This window comes from Eublepharis macularius, chromosome 6 (assembly GCF_028583425.1).
Source record: "Eublepharis macularius isolate TG4126 chromosome 6, MPM_Emac_v1.0, whole genome shotgun sequence".
Lineage (NCBI taxonomy): Eukaryota > Metazoa > Chordata > Lepidosauria > Squamata > Eublepharidae > Eublepharis > Eublepharis macularius.
The window spans coordinates 59,888,372-59,909,449 of NC_072795.1; the positions used below are offsets into that span (position 1 = coordinate 59,888,372).

General features: G+C 43.2%; 1 protein-coding gene across 3 annotated transcripts in view; it reads left to right on the forward strand.

The window, feature by feature from the left end:
- The window catches only part of ARMC8 (armadillo repeat containing 8), a 106,274-nt gene that overhangs the window by 75,210 nt on the left and 9,986 nt on the right, over positions 1 to 21,078 (forward strand). For all 3 annotated transcript variants that reach the window (XM_054982536.1, XM_054982537.1, XM_054982538.1), the window contains 6 exons: positions 2,673 to 2,755; positions 3,262 to 3,343; positions 10,058 to 10,144; positions 16,485 to 16,577; positions 17,121 to 17,270; positions 20,611 to 20,706. In XM_054982536.1, coding sequence (XP_054838511.1) covers positions 2,673 to 2,755; positions 3,262 to 3,343; positions 10,058 to 10,144; positions 16,485 to 16,577; positions 17,121 to 17,270; positions 20,611 to 20,706 — 591 coding nt within the window. The remainder of the gene's footprint in view (positions 1 to 2,672; positions 2,756 to 3,261; positions 3,344 to 10,057; positions 10,145 to 16,484; positions 16,578 to 17,120; positions 17,271 to 20,610; positions 20,707 to 21,078) is intronic.

The following is a 21,078-nucleotide window of genomic DNA, read 5'->3' on the forward strand; positions in this document are numbered from 1 at the left end:
AATGGCTTGTCTCTTTTCTCTACGATCAGGGACAGAGGGTGGCTCTGGGGGAGAAGTTGTCATTTCGCCACCCACTGGTATGTGGTGTGCCTCAGGAGGCAATACTCTCCCCATTACTGTTTAATATCTATATGCGCCCCCTTGTCCAGCTGATGTGAAGCTTCGGACTTGGGTGTCATCAGTAAACTGACACCCATTGATGGACAGCTGGCCTGACTCGGCCCCAGATGTTCTGGAGCATGCTTTTGCAGCCGTGACTGGATGGTTGAAGCAGAGTTGGCTGAAATTAAACCCCACGAAGACGGATATCCTTTACTTGAGTTGCGGGCATGTGGATTCGGGACCCCAGCTTCTGGCCCTTGATGGGGCATTACTCACTCCGGTTCCAAGGGTCAGGAGCTTGGGGGTGATCTTAGATGCCTCCTTGAAAATGGAGGCTCAGGTCGCAGTGGTTGCCAGGTCATCTGCGACAGACCAGGCAGCTTGACCCGTATCTCTCGACCCGCGATTTAACTACAGTGATTCAAGCAATGGTCAACTCTAGGGTGGACTACTGTAACGAGCTCTACACGGGGCTTCCCTTAGTCTGATCCGGCGATTACAGCTGGTTCAAAATGCAGCACCGTGTGTCATCACCAGAGTGTGAAATGGTGCGCACATAACACTGGTATTGCGCCAGCTGCATTGGCTACCAGTGGAGTACCAAATCAGATTCAAGGTTTTGATGCTAACCTATAAAGCCCTATGCAGACTGGGACCAGTGTATCTGTGGAACCACTCTCCCTGTATGTGCCCCAGAGGACATTACAATCAGGAAATAAGCAACTCTGGATGCTCCCTGGCCCCAGGGAAGCCCACCTAGCCTCGACCAGAGCCAGGGCCTTTTTGGTCCTGGCTCCCCCCTGGTGGAACTCTCTGCCGGATGAGACCAGGGCCCAGCAGGATTTGTTATCCTTTTGCTGTGCCTGCAAGACAGAGATGTTCCACCAGGCATATGGCCAGGCCTCCACCAACCAAATGGAGATCAGATTCCTTCCTGATCAGATGCATCCACCATCTAGCTCTTTTACCCTGTTCCTAAGTGCCGCTATCTATTTTATATTATTTTTATACTATGTTGTTTTATACTGTTATTTAAACTTATAATATAATTTATACTGTAAATGCTTTTTATCATACTGTAATCCACCCTGCAGGGTTGGCCTTGGTTAGTAATTGGATGGGTGGCCTCCAACGAAGACCAGAGTTGCAGAGGCAGGGAATGGCAAACCACCTCTGTCAGTCTCTTGCCATGAAAACCCCGCCAGGAGTCTCCATAAGTCAGCTATGACTTGAGGGCACTCTCCACCACCCTTATAGATGGCAGCTCAACAGGGCAGCAGTATGTGAGGGGAGTTATGAGGGAGAAAAAGGAATCTTTCTTGCTTAAACAAAAGTAGAATTTATTTATAAGAACAAAAACACGATGGTTGTAGAGTTTTAATAAGGGTATTAGTTTCAGAATAGTTTTTAAGCTTGGTGGTTTCAAAAAAACTGATTTCTTCTTAAAGGCACATTCATAGACTCAGTCACACAAAGTAATTTTCTACACAGATCTTCACTAACTGAATAAATTCTGCACAGACATAAATTCTGCACAGACATTCATTCAGGCCTTTCTTCACAGTTTGCCTGACCCAGTAGACTTAGTCAGAATCCCTCAGCTGGGTCTCTCTCTCTCCTCTCCCCCTCCCAGGGTCCAGTTAATGTTCAATCAGAGCAGATTCTATCCACCCATCAAGCCCCCCTTTTCCTTTCCTCAGAGGCCTGCATTTAAACCCACAGCAACAATTATAAAAAAACCCTCACATTAGCAAGGAGAAAAGAAATACTCAAACTATTCAGATGCAAAACATTACATGTAATATGTGCAATTATATTTAGAATGATCTGGTATGTTATAATTTATGTGAACGTGCAAGATCTCATAAAGATGCATATGCTGTCACTTTTGCCATAGAGAAACACAGTATCTGAGCCTCCTTTTAGCTTATAAAAGATGGATTGAGTATTTTTAAGAATGAGACAACATTCTGCATATTTAATATTAATATGGGTCACTGCAATCACACAGAGATGCAAGGGGGAAAAGATTTTTTTGCTTGCCTTGAAAACCTATGGGATTGTCATTAAGTTGGCTGCAATTCAGCAGAACTTTACGCACAAAACACACAGATTTCATGTAAGTATCATCTCATTTAGTTCATAATTGATTTGTTGTAGCTTTCAGCAAATTAGGGCATTATGGTAGATGCCATGGTCTGTTTGAGGGAATTTGTTATTTTTACAGCTGAGCCAAAATTTCTCTCTCTCTCTCTCTCTCTCTCTCTCTCTCTCTCTCTCGCTCTCTCTCTCGCTCTCGCTCTCGCTCTCTCTCGCTCTCTCTCGCTCTCTCTCGCTCTCTCTCGCTCTCTCGCTCGCTTCTGCCCTTCTGTGCCTGAAACGGTAGGAGTGCTGGTTGTAAATAGGACTGTAAAAAGGGGCAAGCTGTGAACACACTAAAGTTAGTGGAAGAGGCTTTGCTGAATCTTGTTTCCTTCTTCCCTGAGTTGTGAAATTCAGCTCACCCCAAAATATTCTAAAAAGGCAGCTCTTTCAGGAAATTACCTTAATGCCATAACTTTTTTCCTCAGATAATTGAAACTGAAAATATGATGGATCGGATTGTGAATGGCTTGTCTGAGTCTAGCATCAAGGTGCGCCTAGCTGCTGTCAGGTATGAATACACCTAGTGAATAGTATTGCATCAAGTATGCTAAACCATATACTATTTTGCACTTTATTTGCTAGGAAATGCGTTAATTTGATCTTAAGATTTTAACAATGCCATCCTAAGCACGATTATACCCTTCTAAGCCAGTAGACTTAGAAAGGTGTAACTGATTAAGTTGGCATTGTAAATCACTTTTGGCAAAATCAGTGACTTGAAAAGAAAGTCCAGTAGCACCTATAAGACTAACAGAATTTATGATAGGGTATGAGGTTTCATGAGCCACAGATCACTTGTTTAGAAACAAATTTTGTTAGTCTTACAGGTGCTGCTGGACTCTTGCTCTTTTCTACTGCTACAAACAGACTAACATGGCTACCCATCTTGAAAAGAGAGATGCGGTAAGCCTTTAGCATTCTTACTTAACTTTCCATTAAAATTAGCTTTTTAGAAAAAACATAGGAAAATGTCTAGTATATCTCATGTCTTCTTAAACTTAGTTTTCTTCACAGATGTTTGCACAGTTTGTCACGATCTGTGCAGCAGCTTCGAACAAGTTTCCAAGACCATGCTGTATGGAAACCCCTAATGAAGGTAAACCAGCATTTCAGCAATTTTACTTGAAGTTGAATCATTACAGTATAAATTGCATTGTATATTCTTTTCAATACAAATATGCAAAATTTCAAACTTTAGTGTTGTTACATGAATTTACAGTTTGACTGTTGTTCAAATTAGGTTTTGATCAGGGTGATCATTTCTGTCTGTTATACAATAACCTAGTTAAGTGGCATGATTTCAATTTCTTTCCTTCTGGTTTTCCTACACATTAGAAATGTTTTCAGACTGTGATCAGTTGTATACTCTTCTTTGGGATGTGTGAGAGCATTCAGATCATTGCCTTACCAAAAATATTAATCCCTGTGGTGGCTTGTCTTCTATATCTGTTAATTTCTGTTATCCCATGGCCAGGAGTGGGGCAGTCCAATACTCGTGGGAAGTAGCTCCTCCTCTTGCGCAGGGTTGGATGAATCATCAGTCCCGGAGGGGAGGGGCTCTTCCCTGGCGTGCCAGTTTTTTCTGGCCCTGCTCAAGCAGGAGCACAAATACCTTTGCTCCTCAGAGCAAATGATCCCAGACAACACAAGAGAAACAAATTGACAGTGGCAAACAGCATTGCGCATAGCTTGCCAGGGAAAAAGGAAGAACCTGTCCATCCCCTCTCCCCACCCTTTTTCCTCTCCACCTGGTGATCGGGGCACACGAGGGGCAGCGCGAGCACAGAGTGGACATCTCCTAGACTGCTGGACCCGGCTCTGTCGAGGCAAGAGAAGAAGAGCATGCGAAGGAGGAAAAAAACAAACAAAGCGGGTGCAGCCTCCAAAACCGGGCAAGCAGGAGGAACCACTGCTAAAGTAGCCCTCGGAGTCCCTCTCCTTTGGATGACGACTTCAGTGGAGAAATGCACAACTCACTGAATCACGATAAACAACCCCGACAAATACATGATCTCAGAGGGGGTCTACAGGCAAGTAGAGGCAAACCTGGTGCGGATTCTTCCCCCGGGAGTCCTCTAGAAATGCTAAATAGCCCTGTCAGAGCCCTAACGAGAAAACAAAGTTTCCCTTTCACTCCCCCCCCCTTCCACCTAGTCCTTTAAGCAGGAAAGAGAACCTGTAGGGCAGGAATGACAATCAAGACGGGCTCTGCAGTGTCCAAATCAACAGAGGGAGCTCTAAGTAGCTTGGAGCCACCGAGATCACCACTATCCATGCAATCCCTACCAGGGTCTAGTGGAGAAGGCTAGGATAACAATGATCCAGACCTCTCAGGTCTAGACGCCAAAGCAAATATGCTGGCATGGTTAAGAAACAAAATGAGGAAGGAACTCAGAGAGGCAGTGAAGGAACTAAAGGGACGAAAGGCACCATAACACAACACATGGCTGAGAAACTGGGACATAGATTCCCCCAGCATGCAATAAGTTAGCAGCAATACCCTTTGCAGGATCCAAACTGTTTGGAGAAGCCTTAGATAAACTTTTGATGGAGGATGCTGGAAAGAAAAAAGTTCTTCCCTCAAAGAAAGGGAATCAAGAGCTAAGGGTAGACACCCCTTTTCGTGACTCCAAACGAACCCCCAAACAAGGTAGTGGCAGAACTTAAAAGAGCTGTTGGCAAGCCAGACCAAGGAGTGACAGTAGGCCCCTCACCTTTAGAAAACCAGGGCAATGATCGAAGGGTCGAAAGAAAGGAAATCAGAAATGACAATCAACCACAACATGACTTCGATCAATAACGGACACATGGGTACTGGACACAGTATCCAAGGACTACTCCTTGGAATTCGAAACAATCCTACCAAATCGCTTCATTCAAATTCCAAGAAATCAGATGAAACAGAAGCTCGCAAGGATAAAGGAAGCCATACCACACCTTTAAGGATCAATGCGATAGAACCAGTACCATAACACTACAAGACCCAGGGATTCTATTCAGTGTTCTGCATTGTACCTAAGAAGACTGGGGATAGCAGGGCTAGCTTGGACCTAAAATGGTTAAACCATTATATAAAATCCCACAAGTTCAAGATGGAGACCATGAAATCCACCATAGAAACTATCCAGAAAGGGGATTTTTTTAGCCTCCATAGATCTATCAGAGGCCTATCTATACATCCCTGGAAGCGAGGCACACAGGAAATACCTATGCTGCACGTACAATGGGGAACACTTATCAGTACAAAGCACTACCATTCGGTCTAAAATCCTCACCAAGAGTGTTTCTGAAGGTCTTGTGACCCTAATAGCCTTCCTCAGACTTCAAGCAACAGCTCTGTCCCCATACCTGGGTGACATCCTACCAAAGGCCTACCATCCTACCATCATTAACCTCAGGCCTGGAAGCAGTGAAACAAACAGACTGCCTGGAAAGACACGGTTTTTGTGGTCAACAAGAAAAAGAGCAGTTTCATACCAACACAGAGGATTCTGCACCAGGAAATAATAATAGATTCACTCAAGGACAAAGCCTTATATCAGAGGAGAGACAACATTAAAGTATCTCACTGATAAACCTAGTCCAAGAAAGGAAAACAGTGGCGGTATCGCAACTAGCCAAGTGGCAGGGGATGCTGGAGTCATGCCAGGACATCATCCAATGGTCAACAAGACCATCCATTGTTTGTGGTCAACAAGAAAAAGAGCAGTTTCATACCAACACAGAGGATTCTGCACCAGGAAATAATAATAGATTCAATCAAGGACAAAGCCTTATATCAGAGGAGAGACAACATTGAAGTATCTCACTGATAAACCTAGTCCAAGAAAGGAAAACAGTGGCAGTATCGCAACTAGCCAAGTGGCAGGGGATGCTGGAGTCATGCCAGGACATCATCCAATGGTCAAGGTCACACATATGTCCACTTCAGGGGTTTCTTGTGACCATTTCAGATCATAACAAACAAATGGCGGAACGCAGTTCAGATACCAGATACTCTGAGCATAGAGAGGAATTGGTGAACAGATCCGGACAGATTCACTGAAGGGACTCCTCTCAGAGAACCAAAGAGGGTAGTCATGACGACAGATGCGAGCCTGATGGGTGAGGAGCTAACACATAGGGCAAGATGACACAAGGGACATGGCTTAACAAGGAGAAGAAAAACAGCATCAACCTCCTGGAATTAAGAGCAATCAAGAAAGGACTATGGGAATTCCAGGACAGCCTATCAGGAAAACATGTCATGGTGCAAACCGACAACACAAGAGCAAGGCATATATAAACAGACAAGGGGACACCAGATACAAAATGCTGAACATGGAAACAGAGGAGATTTTCTCTGGGTAGAAGAAAACTTAAAATTGATAAAAGCAATACGTGTGGCAGGACTACAGAATACAGTAGCAGACTGGTTGAGCAGGAACTCTGTGGACCAGACAGATTGGAAGCTAAATGGACATGTATTCAAACAAATATACCTGAAATTCGGAAATCAGAGGTAGATTTATTTGCAACAGCACAAACAACCAGGTAACAAAGTTTCTTCCAGGAGTAAGGAACAATCAGCAATAGGTACAGATGCACTAAACCAAGACTGACCTCAGACCCTATGCCTTTCCTTCAATAAAAATAATGAACAGAGTCAGTGGAACAAAGTGGAGATGATAATGGTGGCACCTTTTCAGCCAACAAAACCATGGTTCCAGGAATTGAAGAGACTATCAAAGAAGAGCTGTGGAAGTTACCACTCAGACAGGACCTGTTAACGTAAGGGAAACTACAGCATCCAGATCTGACATCATTGCACCTAACAGCTTGAAAATTGAGTACGATCAATTGAAGGACTTTGGATATTAAAAAAAAAAAGTTATCACAACAATGCTGGGCTCTAGAAAAAGTTCAACAAGTAAGACCTATAATAAGACCCAGAAAACGTTCAATTCCTGGTGATAGGGGTCGGAACCCACTAACCGCACCAATAAACAGATCTTACTATTCCTACAAGATGGTTTAGACAAAGGGCTTAGCATCAGTACTCTTAAGACAAGTGGCAGCCATATTAGCAATAAGGGGATCTAAGAAAGGGATGTCAGTTACCAGACACCCACATATTAAAAGATTCCTAAAAGGAACCATGCTAATAAATCATCCACAGATCCACAGGTTCCCAACATGGAATCTCAATATAATACTATCAGCTCTCACAAAGGAACCCTTTGAGCCCATGTTGACATGTCCTCTCAAAGAACTAACTCTCAAGATCACCTTCCTGGTAGGAGAAACGTTGGTGAGACGGGTGTCAGAGATAAGAGCATCTTCAGTAAACAGAAATTTATGTATGTAAACAGAAATTATGTATCTTTCATAATGACAAGTACTAAGCAAATATGCAAGGTAGAGAACATGTTTATTTCTTTTAGAAAGTGTTCACTAGCGGAGAACGTTGCAATTTGAGTTGAGCTAGCACATGGTAAAATTACCATCATGCTACTCATCCCTTTAAGTTCAGATTATTAGCACCAAGCAGCCATCCATTTCTTAAAAATGTTGTAGATCACGGGTCCTTCATCTTGTTGATTCTGTGAGCACTTCTCTCAGAATTATATAAGATAGTAGGCAGCACCACAACAACCTGCTATAGGGGTGGGGCCAATGAAATAATGTTGGGAAGTTCTAAGCTAGTTGTTCTGAACAAGAAGCAAGCTGGGGTCAGTTTATATATATATATATGAGGAGGAGACTCTGTTTAGTTTCGGTTTCCAAAGATATGGGAGAGCTTGCTCCTTGTGTATTCAGAAAGAGAGGTTTCCAAGCCCAGAGATTAAAATAAATTAGTCTGTGCTTATGACAGAGTTGAAGGTGCTTAGCTGTGATGTGCCTGACAGAATGAGTTTGAATAATCAGTCAGCTGGTCTAGAGTGACTTGAAACTCCTTGGTTCCCCCACCCCCATTCAGGATTCTTTGGATTCTATTCCCAAAAGGCAAGAAGCAAACAGGTGCCAGGAAATAAATTGGCAAGTACCATGGAGACCCTTGGGTGCCATGTTAAGGATCACTGCCATAAAGTTCAAGATCACAGATGAAGTATTGGTTTTTTTTAAAAAAATACTTTTGTGGTGAAGGAGTCCTATACTAACATAGCGTATAATAAATGCTGTTCTGTCGAGGTGTTTCAGGTATGAGTGCCTTTTATGTTTCTGCAGGCTCTGTCTAGTAGCACCATCTTTACGTCACTAATTAGCAGATGAAATCACAGAGAGAATAGAAAAATGATTGTGTTGTCTTGAAAACAACAACAACATTCAATTTATATATCGCCCTTCAGGACAACTTAATGCCCAATCAGAGTGGTTTACAAAGTACGTCATTATTATCTGCCCAGGCTGTCAAGGGTTTATTCCATCACCATTAAGAAGGAAGGCACTTTGAGTGGATGTCTGAATAGAGGAAGAGGAGCATCCACCTTATTTAAGTCCTGACTCCCACCAAGAAAACAGGGATAATAGGAGTATGCGATTCAGGTTTCGGATTTGGGTTTCCTGAATCGAACCCAATTCACAAAGATTTGGGATTTCTGAATCAGGCCCGATTCAGAAACCCCAAATCAAAGCTCTCCGAAGCAATTTGTATCGCTTTGGGAATCTTCAGGTCAAGGGGTTTAAATCCCCCTTTCCATGGTGCTACGAAGCAACAGGGAAAGGGAAATTTAAACCCCAGGATCAGCTGTTCGGTGGGGAAATCCCCACCAAGCAGCTGATCCAAGCCGGCTGGAGTTTAAATGTTCCTTCCCAGGCCACTGTGAAGCGGCACAGAAAGGGGCATTTAAACCCTGGGATCATCTATTTGGTGGGGAAATCCCCGCCAAGCAGCTGATTAAAGAGGGGGTTAAATGCCCTTTCCCCACCACTGCAAAGCCAGGCAGCTGATCTAAGGAGGGGGGAATGCCCTTTCCTTGCTGCTTTGCAGCAACAGCAAAAGAGCATTTAAATGTTCCTTTCCCTGTCGCTTCAAAGCCCCAACTTGCCAACTCGCCAGGCAGCTGATCCAAGGGGGGGGGGAATGCCCTTTCCCTGCTGCTTCGCAGTGAAAGGGAAAGAGCATTTAAATGTTCTTTTTCCTGTTGCTCCAAAGCGGAGGGGAAAGGAGCTACCCTTCTCTTGGATCAGCGGCTTGCCAAGATGCTGATGGAAGCCAAGCCGCTGATGGAAATCCCCACCAAGTAGCTGATCCAAGCCAGCCAGGTTTTGCAATGCCCCTTTCTGTGCTGCTGTGCAGCAGCACAGAAAGGGGCATTTAAACCCCAGGATCAGCTGCTTGTCGGGGAAATCCCCACCAAGTAGCTGTTGGCAAGGGTTTAAATACCCCTTTTCGGGGCCAGGTAAGTGGGGTAGGGGTGGGGAGTTTGGGGGGGGGCTGTAAGCTTCCCCCCTCACTTTGGTATGCTCCAAATCTTTACGGAGCATACCAAAGCGATTTAAATACCCGAAGCTTTTTTTCTGGTGCACACCCCTATATGGTACTACAGCATTTAGAGGGATTTTTTTGTCTTCCCCCATTCCAGTTGTCCTAGTATACCTGGGAACCGTATTTTGGAGATGGGAAAAAGACGATGGCCCTGGAATCAGCTACATGCACAGTCTTTGGGACTCCCTGATTTTCAAGTTGGGCCAAGGTCAGCTAAAATGGACTATCCAGATTTTGGTAGGCAGCATAGGAAGTTTAGTTAAGCAATTGCTAAAAGCAACATTTTCCACATATTATTGTAATATTTATAGTTTGTATTCATTATATTCTTTCTCTCTGTAGGTCTTACAGAATGCTCCTGATGAAATCCTAGTGGTAGCATCTTCAACTCTATGCAATCTTCTTTTAGAATTTTCTCCAAGCAAAGAGGTTGGTTTTCCATTAGAAAAATGTACTTGTGACTATTGCAAGATAAAATTGAGGGCTATATGTACTGCTGCCCTGATTGGATTGCCCAGGCTATCAGATCTTGAAAGCTAAGCAGGGTCAGACCTGGTTAGTACTTCAATGGGAGACCACTAATGAAGTCCAGAGTTGCTGTATAGAGACAGGCAATGGCAAACCACCTCTATTCATCTCTTGACTTGAAAACCCTGTGGGGTCACCATAAGTCAGCTGAAACCTGCAAGCACTTTACACACATGTGGGAAGCTACTTAGGAGTTGTCAGCTTTGAAATTCTTCTAGTGTATTCCAGCCTTCTGATTTTCCTGACTGTCAGCATTTTTTTTACTTTCAAAATAATGTTGAACTCACCATAGTTCAAACTTCTATTGATGAGAAAGCCCATTCCCTACATGAAACCTGCAGATCACAATTCAGCAGCTGATGTAACACAAGTTGAAAGTATTATTTGTGCTCAGTCTTTCTACTATCCTTCCTCAGTTGCCTCCAGTCCTATAGAAGTCAGTGGCTGCAATAGTGATAGGGAATGCCAAGTGCACCAACACAATCCTGGTGTGGTGGTTATGGTGTTGAACTAGAAACTGGAAGATTAAGGATCGAATCTCCCCTTGAGCCAGTAAACCTAATCTACCTCACAGGGTTGCTGTGAGGTGGTATGGCGGTGGAGCGAGGTTTAGGAAAGGAAGGGCACGGAGGTATGGCATGGCTTGGTGCCCTTCCAACCAAAGTCCCATCCTGAGGTATGCTGGTTGTGGGGCTAGGAGTATTAGCCCTTCTCTGACACTGATGCTGTGTTATGCCAGGTTCATTAATAAGACCAGAATGCTTCTGGACTGTTTTGCAGCGAATATGATGGACCTGGTATGCGTGACCAAGACTTGGGTGAAGGAGGGCGAGACAGTTGCCTTGAAAGAACTGACACCCCCCCCCGGGTTTTCTGTCCTCCATCAGTCCCGGACAAGTGGCTGGGGGGAGGGATGGCGATGCTCATTCATGAGTCTCCTTCAGGCCACTCCCCACCTCAAAGATTCCTGGCATTGATTATGTGGGCCTGATGTGGGGTGCTGAAGAGGGTTTGGCAATCTGTCTGGTGTACTGACTGCCTAGTGCGCCAGCAGCTTCTCTGCCGAGTCTGTTGGAGGTGGTAGATGGCTGGGCCTTGGAGTTCCCCAAACTTCTAGTTTTGGGAGACTTCAACATTGATGCTGATGATGCCACTTCCACATAGTCTGCAGACCTAGTGTCTTCCATGGCAACACTGGGACTCTCAATTTGTATCCGCCCCCACACATCAAGCAGGCCACACGTTAGATCTAATCCTTGGAACGGGGATACATATGGACCTGGACTTGATTGAAGCGGTGCCATGGTTGGATCATTTCATTCTGAAGGCTCGTCTGGGTGGACTAGTTCGCCCCCCTCCCCCTGCATAGCTGATTTATGCTCACCCGTGGAGACTGATGGATCCAATTGGTTTCCTAAATGATCTGTGGGATCCAGTGCCCCCTGGCAGTTCATTAGATGCGCAGGTGGAGGACTGGCATGTCCGTCTTTCCAATGCCATCAATGAAATTGCCCCTCCCCAGTCACCCTCTTTGCACACAAACCCTCAGCTGGGTCCCTGGTATACCACAGAGTTATGTCCAATGAAGCAGGAGCTAAAACGGCTTGAGCAAGGGTGGAGGTGGAAGCAATATCATCTTATAGGACACTTATGAAAGCCTATGAGATGGCATTGAAGGTGACAAAGAAGGAATTCTGTGCTACTTCCATTGCATCCACAAGCTCATGCCCAGAACAATTGTTTAGAATTGTCCAGTCTCTGGTCTCCTTGTCGCAAGGAAACCATCAAATTACTAATTCAAATATTAGTGGTGAGGCTTTTGAGAGCTATTTTGCATGCAAAATCTTGTCTCTCAGCCGCTATCTACCAGCCACGGTTAAGACAGTAAAGGAGCTGGAGGCCCCTTGTCCATCTTCTGGATCTGTATTAGTTAATTTCAGTCTGCTCTCTTGGGACGAGGTTGACAGGATCCTGTGAGCAGTGAGGCCCACTACCTGTTCCCTGGACCTCCTGCCCATTGTGGCTGATGAAGGCCAGTGTGAATGGGCTTCAGACTCCTTAGCGGTCATTGTCAAGCTCTCCTTGAGCTCTGGGATATTTCCCGGAGCATTGAAGGAAGCAGTGATGTGACCTTTTCTGAAAAAAACATCTTTGGACCCCCACCAACTTGTCCAGTTACCGCCCAGTTTTGCACCTTCCGTTTCTGGGTAAGATTGAGCAGGCATTGGCAGAGCAATTGCAGGCTTTCTTGAATGACTCCTCTATCCTGGACCCATTCTAGTCTGGCTTCCACCCTGGCCATGTGGTGGAGACAGTGTTGGTTACCCCACAGACAAGCTCCATAGACACCTGGATTTAGGCAGGTCAGCATTGCTAATATTGTTGGATCTATCAGCAGCATTTGACATGGTCAATTATGATCTCTTGACCCACTGCCTTGCTGATGTGAGGATTTGTGGGACTGCCTTGAAATGGCTAGTCTCCTTCCTCCACAGTCAGAGACAGAGAGTGGCACTGGGGGAGCAGTTATCACCTTGCCACTTTTTAGTGTGTTCAAAAACAACCAAGAGGCTTCCCCAGGAAGAACTAAGGAAAATGCAAAAAACCACTTGGGGAAATAATCCTTAATTAACAATCAGTTAATTAACAATCAATTATAATCAATTTTATAAGAAGTGCTCAGTGCAATACAAAATTCAAATATATAGAATCATAGAATCATAGAGTTGGAAGGGGCCATACAGACCATCTAGTCCAACCCCCTGCCCAGTGCAGGATCAGCCTAAAGCATCTCTGAAAAGTATTCATCCAGCCATTTCTTGAAAACTGCCAGCTGATTCCACTTTTGAACTAATCTGACCATGAAAAAGTTTTTCCTAATATCCAGCCAGTACCTTTGTGCATGTAATTTAAGCCCATTACTTCGGGTCCTACCCTCTGCTGCCAACTGGAACAGCTCCTTGCCCTCCTCCAAATAACAGCCTTTCAGATATTTAAAGAGAGCAATCATGTCCCCCCTCAACCTCCTCTTCTCCAAACTAAACATTCCCAGGGTCCTCAGCCTTTCCCCGTAGGGCTCAGTCTCCAGACCCCTGATCATCCTCGTTGCTTTCCTCTGCACCCTCTTGATTTTGTCCACATCCTTTTTGAAGTGAGGCCTCCAGAACTGCACACAATACTCCCGGTGCGGCCTGACCAAGGCAGTATAGAGAGCGGCTATGACCTCCTGCAATTTCGACGCTATGGCCCCTTTGATACAACCCAAGATTGAATTAGCCTTTGTTGCCACCGCATCACACTGACTGCTCATATTTAGTTTACAGTCCACTCTTACCCCAAGATCCCTTTCACATATACTACTGCCCAGAAGTGTATCCCCCATCCAGTATTTCTGCTTCCCATTTTTGTGGCCCAGATGTAATACTGTGCACTTGTCTTTGTTGAATTGCATCCTATTCACAGCTGCCCACTTCTCCAGAGTATTCAGGTCTTGTTGAATTTTAATTCTGTCTTCTTGGGTGTTTGCTACTCCTCCCAATTTGGTATCATCAGCAAATTTAATGAGCAGCCCTTCCACTCCTTCATCCAGATCATTGATAAAAATACTGAAAAGTACCGGGCCCAAAACTGAACCCTGCGGCACCCCACTGGACCACCTCCCTCCAATCTGATGAAACGCCGTTGACCACCACTCTTTGGGTGCGGTCCTCTAACCAGTTCCCTATCCACTGAACTGTCCTATAGTCCACTCCACAGTCTTCCAGTTTGCCCATCAGAATGTCATGGGGGGTATATATACATATATACAGTTCAAGAATCCATCATACTGAATCAATACAGGAAACAACATATAACACTTTCAACAGACCATAGCCTCCAAACAGTCTCTCAACATCGTCTCTTATTAATGATGTTCAAATATTCACAGTTTGCAAATCAATCAAATGTTGAGGAACCCCATGTTGCTGTCTATTCAAGGGCAAGTGGGTATCTAGAAGGGTGAGAGAAGTCCATACATGATAGCAACAATTTCAAATTCGCTTTTTCTTTTTCTCTCTCAGCAGGTGGAAATAGATGGATGAAAAGGGGAACTCCAAAGAGTCCCCAAATGGCCGTGTGTTATATGTTGTTTCCTGTATTGATTCAGTATGATGGATTCTTGAACTGTATATATGTATTTGAATTTTGTATTGCATTAAGCACTTCTTATAAGATTGATTATAATTTATTGTTAATTTATTGTTAATTAATTGATTATTAATTAAGGATTATTTCCCCAAGTGTTTTTTTTTTCATTTTCCTTACTTTTTAGTGTGTGGCATTCCACAAGGGGCAATAGTCTCTCCGATTTTATTCAACATCTACATGTGCCCCCTCGCCCAGTTGGCATGGAGCTTTGGGTTGGGCTGTCACCAACATGCTGATGACACTCAGCTTTATCTGCTGATGGATGGCCGGCCGGATACCACCCCAGATAGTTTGGCCGGGGCTTTGGCGGCCGTGACTAAATGATTGAAACAGAGCCAACTGAAATTGAATCCTGCAAAGATGGAGGTCCTGTATCTGGGTTGTGGGCTCTTAGGCTCTTGGATTCGACTCCCAGTCCTTGATGGGATGCTGCTTGCACCAGTGCAGGTGGTGAGGAGTCTAGGCGTGACCTTGGATGCCTCCCTGTCAATGGAGGCCCAGGTCGCAGCAGTTACCAGGTGTACATTCTTCCACCTTCGTCAGCTCAGGCAACTCGTCCATTACCTTTTAACCACCAACCTTCCTACAGTGATCCATGCAATGGTCACCTCCTGACTAAATTACTGCAACTCACTTTATGCTGGGCTGACCTCGGGCCTGCTCCAGAAGTTACAGCTGGTCCAGAATGCAGTGGCATGTGAATGCAGTGGCATATATAACACCAATACTGCGCCAGCTGCACTGATTCCCAGTGGAGTTCCAGATCAGGTTCAAGGTTTTGGTTTTGACCTTTAAAGCCCTTAGTGGACTGGAACTGGCATACCTATGGGACCACCTCTCACCATATGTTCCCCAGAGGGCCCTTTGTTCAGCAAATCAACATCTGCTGATGGTTCCTGACTTCAGGGAGGCCCGTCTCGCCTCAACCAGGGTAGAACTCTCTGTCTGTGGAAAAACGGGCCTGGCAAGATTTACTATTCTTTCACCGGGCCTGTAAGACAGAGGTGTTCCGCCAGGGGTATGGTGGTTGAGGTGGGAGGATCCCCTTCTTTGACTGACCTCCTGCTGGGGGGGACACTGCCCCCCAGTCTGTATAACATTTGTCAGTTCACCACCCACCCCACGGGTTTTAGTGAGGTTTTAGTGAGGGAAGGACAATATGAGTGCCACTGAATTTTATAAATTGAATCTAATTTTATTATGCTACCTGTTTTATATTGTGATGTAATCCACTTTGAGCTTGCTCTGCAGGGATAGTGGAATATAAATATAATAAATAAATAAATAAAACGAAGGATAGGAGAATAGTGTATGCTGCTTTGCGTCCCCATTGGAAAGAAAGACGTGATATGAATAAAGTAAATTAAATTAATTCTTGGCATTAAAAATAGAATTGTCAAACTGTGTAAAAAGCAAAAAGATTAGTAGTTGAAAGAAAAATATGTTCACTGTTCTTCAATAGGCCAACAGAGGGACCAGAAAAACTTCACCTGGAAAAGTGTATCAAAGTTCTAGGGTAGCTATTGAGCTATTGTAAAAGCTTCTGGTTAAATTTGTACCTGGAGCGTAGCTTCCTCAGCTAAATCTGTCTGGGGAGAATATTTTGTGTGCCATGTGTACACTTGAGCTTTGCATAGAAATTTCATAGTCTCTAGCATTTTCATTTTGTAGCCTTTTACCATGTTTATTTACTTCCTTTGTATGCATGTCTTTATAGATAGATAAAAATAGCTGTATAATCTGCAAAGTAAGAATAACAGCATGCATCTGTTGGAAGTCTATGAAAGATTTTGCTAACCTGTTACCACAGAGAAAAAACAGTGGCACATTAAAGACTATCAGGGCTACCTGTCTTGTCCTTTAAAGTTTTATATTATGTATTTCTTATATATGTGTTAAATCCCATTTATAGAAAGCTTAAGCAGATTCTAAACCATTATGTATTGGTTTTATTGTCTTGAGCACTTAACTAGCTACTCTCTTTGTACATATGTAAATTTAGTCAATTTTCAATTGAGATTTTGCATACTAATTGAATTTTTTTACAATATAGCCTATTCTAGAATCGGGAGCCATAGAACTCCTCTGTAGTTTAACCCAGAGTGACAATCTTGCCTTGCGAGTAAATGGAGTTTGGGCTTTAATGGTAAGCATGCTTGTATGTATGAAAAAGCTATACATTTCACACCCTTTCTGTAAATTGGCACTATAGCAATGTTGAAAATGAAATGATAAAAATGTATTCAGAGAGAGTATCAAACCACTCATAATTTTTTTGTTCTTGTATGGAAGTTCCTGACAGAAATTTTGGTGTAATAAACTGTGTTTTAGTGTAGTAATTTTCAGTAAATAGTAAATTGTTAACAGGGCCAACCTATGCAGAATTACACACGTCTAAACCTATTGACATAGATGAAGGGTGTAACTGTTAAGTGTTGCATCGCAAATTACCTATACCATAAGAAATTTTTAAAATGAGGGTGAATGGAGACATTTTTAAATAGAAAATCTGTAGAGCCCTAAGAAGACTTTCAGAGATATATAGAAACCTGCTGCTGTGAAACGTTTCTTGTACACTGTAATTAATTTATATACAACAGATGGTGACAGCTTATGTAATGAAACTTGACCTTTTGTGAAAAATATTGGGGTAACTGCAAATACAAGATTAGTTTTCTCTGTCCTTTAGAATATGGCATTTCAAGCAGAGCAAAAGATCAAAGCAGACATTTTACGAGGCTTGAGTACAGAGCAACTATTCCAATTATTGTCTGATTCTGATGTAAATGTACTAATGAAGACTTTGGGATTACTTAGAAACCTGTTGTCTACTCGTCCAGTAAGTAAAACCATGAATCTCTCTTCTGAAAAAGTTGCTTTCAAGGTATGAAACAGCCTGATTGTATAACCATTGCATGAGCTACAGTGGCAGAAGACCTACACAAAAGGCAGGGGGATACCTTGTTCTACAAGCCTGTGGATTTGTGGGTTGCCCAGCCTAAAACATTCAACTCTCTTGTTACATAACAGATATTACTGATCAGGTTATAAAATAAGGACTTGATAAGTAAATAATTTTATTTTATTTGTTTATTTTACAAAATTTCAACCTCTCCTTTCTGCCCTCACAAGGGCCACCAAGGCAACTAACAAATCTCTATATATAAAGACAAGTGTCCTGATTGACTCATCAATGCCCAGCCCAAACCCCTGGACCTAGAAACATGAAATTTGGGGAGAATGTTTCTTTCATGATATAAACACCCTCTAAGGGGGGTAAAAAGGGGTAAAACATGTTTTCCCAAAGGGATACAGCTTCCCTGTATGGCTGGCAGGCAGTTGCCTGCTTACACCCCTGCCCACTGTCAGCTCGGCCAATCTTCCCTGATTGGGCCAGCCTTTCAAGGTCATTTGCATATGTGGGCTGATTGGGGCTCACAACGTTCCACACTTCATCCCCCCAGAGACAGCTGGAACGCAAAGGTCATTTGCGTATGCGGCCTGATTGGTTCTCACCCCCCACATTTTAAATAATATGCAGTTGCTATTGGGAGTCATTAAATGTGTCCTGAGGTAAAATGCACCTCCCATTCTTTCCCTAAAAGTTCACTAGGGTTGCCAATCTTCTTGTGGGGCCTGGCTTTCCTGTGTGACTGACAGGCTTCTGCCTGCTTGCACCCCCCCCTCTCTGATTGGTCAGCTGTGGAACTCTGTGTTCTGAGGTAAAAATCAGGTAAATGTTGAAGAAAGACGGTACAAGACTCCTGAATATGGATAACACGCTTCACTATATTCAAACACCTTTGTGAAGCTTAGATACTATGCTATTATATTACAGAACCAACTAAAAAAAAACCCCACAAACCAAATAATCTTACATACCCATAAGTATTGTAACTGGATTTAAAGTAGTTCAATACCGTAGTGAAGCACGGGTATCAAGCTAGTTAAAACATACATTAAAAAAATCACATTTTAAAACCATTAAAGCCAACCATCCCCCAACACTTCATTAAAACAATAAAAACCAGAGCTAAAATATACACTCAGAAACATAAAAATAATACTTAAAACAGCCAGAGGGATCACTGAGGGAATGCCAAACAAAACAAAGAAATCTTCACCACTGGTGGAATATGACAACAGAAGGGGAGATGCATCACTCTGGGGAGAGAGTTCCAGAGTTTTGATGCCACTACCGAGAAGGCCCTCTTCAGGGTTGCCACCACCTGATCTCAAAAGGCAGTGGTATCCCTTGGAAGATGACCATAGTGATCGAGTAGGTTCATAAAGGAATAGCTGGTCCTTCAGGAATGTTGGTCCCAAACCATATAGAGCTTTAAAAGTCTACACCAGCCCCTTGAATTTTGCCCTGAAACAAATTTGGGAGCCGGTGTAGATGGGCCAGAACTCGAGTGGGTCATAGGGAGTGGAGTAATGTCATCCCTACGACCCACTCCTGTCAACATTCTTGAAGCAGCATTCTGCACCATTTGAAGTTTCTGAACCCTTCTCAAGCACAGCCCTATGTAGAGAGCATTGCAGTAATCTGATCTAGATGTAACCAGGGCATGCACCACAGTGGCCAAATCTTTCTCAAATGCTCTTCTGTGCAACTTGTCTAGTATGTTTAATCATCATCTCCATGAAGAGAGATTTCCCATTCCTGAGATTGTTAAAGAAGTTCTTCGTACCATTCTTTTTTAATATGGATGACTGAAGCAGGACACAATGTTACTAGTGTGACCTTACTAATATTTCCATATTGTTACTAGATCTCCTAATAAATTCCAGAGACAAGTTGGAATTCCTCTTGCAATCAGCCCAGGTCCACTCCCATACTCAGTGTAGTTCAGCGATCAAGACTCTAGGTGCTGTGATTTCCAGCTGATGACATCAGATTTATTGAAAAAAAAACTCTGAGATTAGAGGTTAAAAAAGAGTGCCTTTCATTTTGAATTAATATATAGTGGCAATACATTATGAATAACTGTTGTTTTCTATTTTGAGTGTTTGGGTCTTTTGGATTCTTTTACTCTAATAGATGTATGAGTCTACTTTTGATTAAATTGTCTGTCTTTGCATATACAATGTTGCGTGTCAAACTATGCATAGTTTAGCTGTTATTTCTCTTAATTTGTATTCCACTGTTTATTGTCATGATAGCCTCTCAGTGATAAACATTTGTATGTTAACCCTTCAGGTTTTTAAAAAAATCTTTGAATGGAAATTACCTCTCTTCATTAATGCATCTTATACATACCTAAGACCCCATCATGGTTCCACTGATGTCAGTAAATATTGGTTCATATTTTTATGAGAGCCAGTTTGGTGTAGTGGTTAGGAGCGTGCAGGGCTCATTTTGAGGGGGAATGCACAGGAACGCAGTTCCGGCAGTTCCCCAAAAGAGGTCACATGTCAGGTGGCCCCGCCCACCTGACTCGGCCATTTTGGGCCCGTTTCAGCCTGGATTGGGGCTGAAATGGCCTGGATCGGGCCTTTGACAGGTGGTAGATCACTCTTCCGCTCAACAGTGGCCCAATCCTGACCATTTTGGGCCCTTTTCCAGCCATTTTCAGCCCCTTTTTGCCATTTTGGGCCCAATTTCAGCCCTGAATGGCCAGGATTGGGTCCAAAACAGCCAGAATAGGTGATGTCAGAGGGTGTGGCATATGCAAATCAGTTGTGCTAATAACACACTTCTGGTGATGTCAAGGGGTGTGTCATATGCTAATGAGTTCCTCCAGCTCTTTTTCTATGAAATGACCCCTGGGAGCGCGGGACTCTAATCTGGAGAGCCGGGTTTGATTCCCCACTCCCCCACTTGAAGCCGGGTGACCTTGGGCTAGTCACAGTTCTCTGGAGCTCTCTCACCCCACCCACCTCACAGGGTGTTTTGTTTTGGGGATAATAATGGCATACTTTGTAAACCGCTCTGAGTGGGCATTAAGTTGTCCTGAAGGGCGGTATATAAATCGAATGTTGTTGTTGTTATGTGTTAGGTTTTCACTTACCAAGTAATAAATGTAAATTTAAGTTAATTTGTTCTGCCATTAGGAATTAATGTTAGTCAGGCCTTGTACAGTGAGGCATCTGCTAAAGAAATTATTCAGTGAATGTTTTCTTTTAATCTTCTGGAACAAGTGGTTTACTAATTTCATATTTATTACTTTTTACAGCATATAGATCAGATAATAAGTACTCATGGAAAACAAATCATGCAAGCAGTGACCCTCATTCTAGAAGGAGAGCACAATGTGGAAGTCAAAGAACAGGTATCGTGCACTGTAGTGTTATGTTTTATATATATATATATATATATATATATATATATATATATATATATATATATATATATATATATATATATATATATATATATATATAGTGGGATATTTTGATGCTCAACAAGATCAATGAATTTTGTGCTCAGGTAATCATAATTCTGCAGTTAGAAAACCTCAGTTTAGTATCCAGTGTAAAAGAAACCTATGCACATACAAATAGAGGATCCAGGAGACTCTCAAGGGGAAAATCCCATCTCCCCCCACCCCTTCTCTCATTTCTCCCGCCTGCATATGGGAACTGTCCTTTTCTGGCCCCTCTCCTGCTGCCTTCATGTCCTTATTTTGAGCTTAACTGGTTAT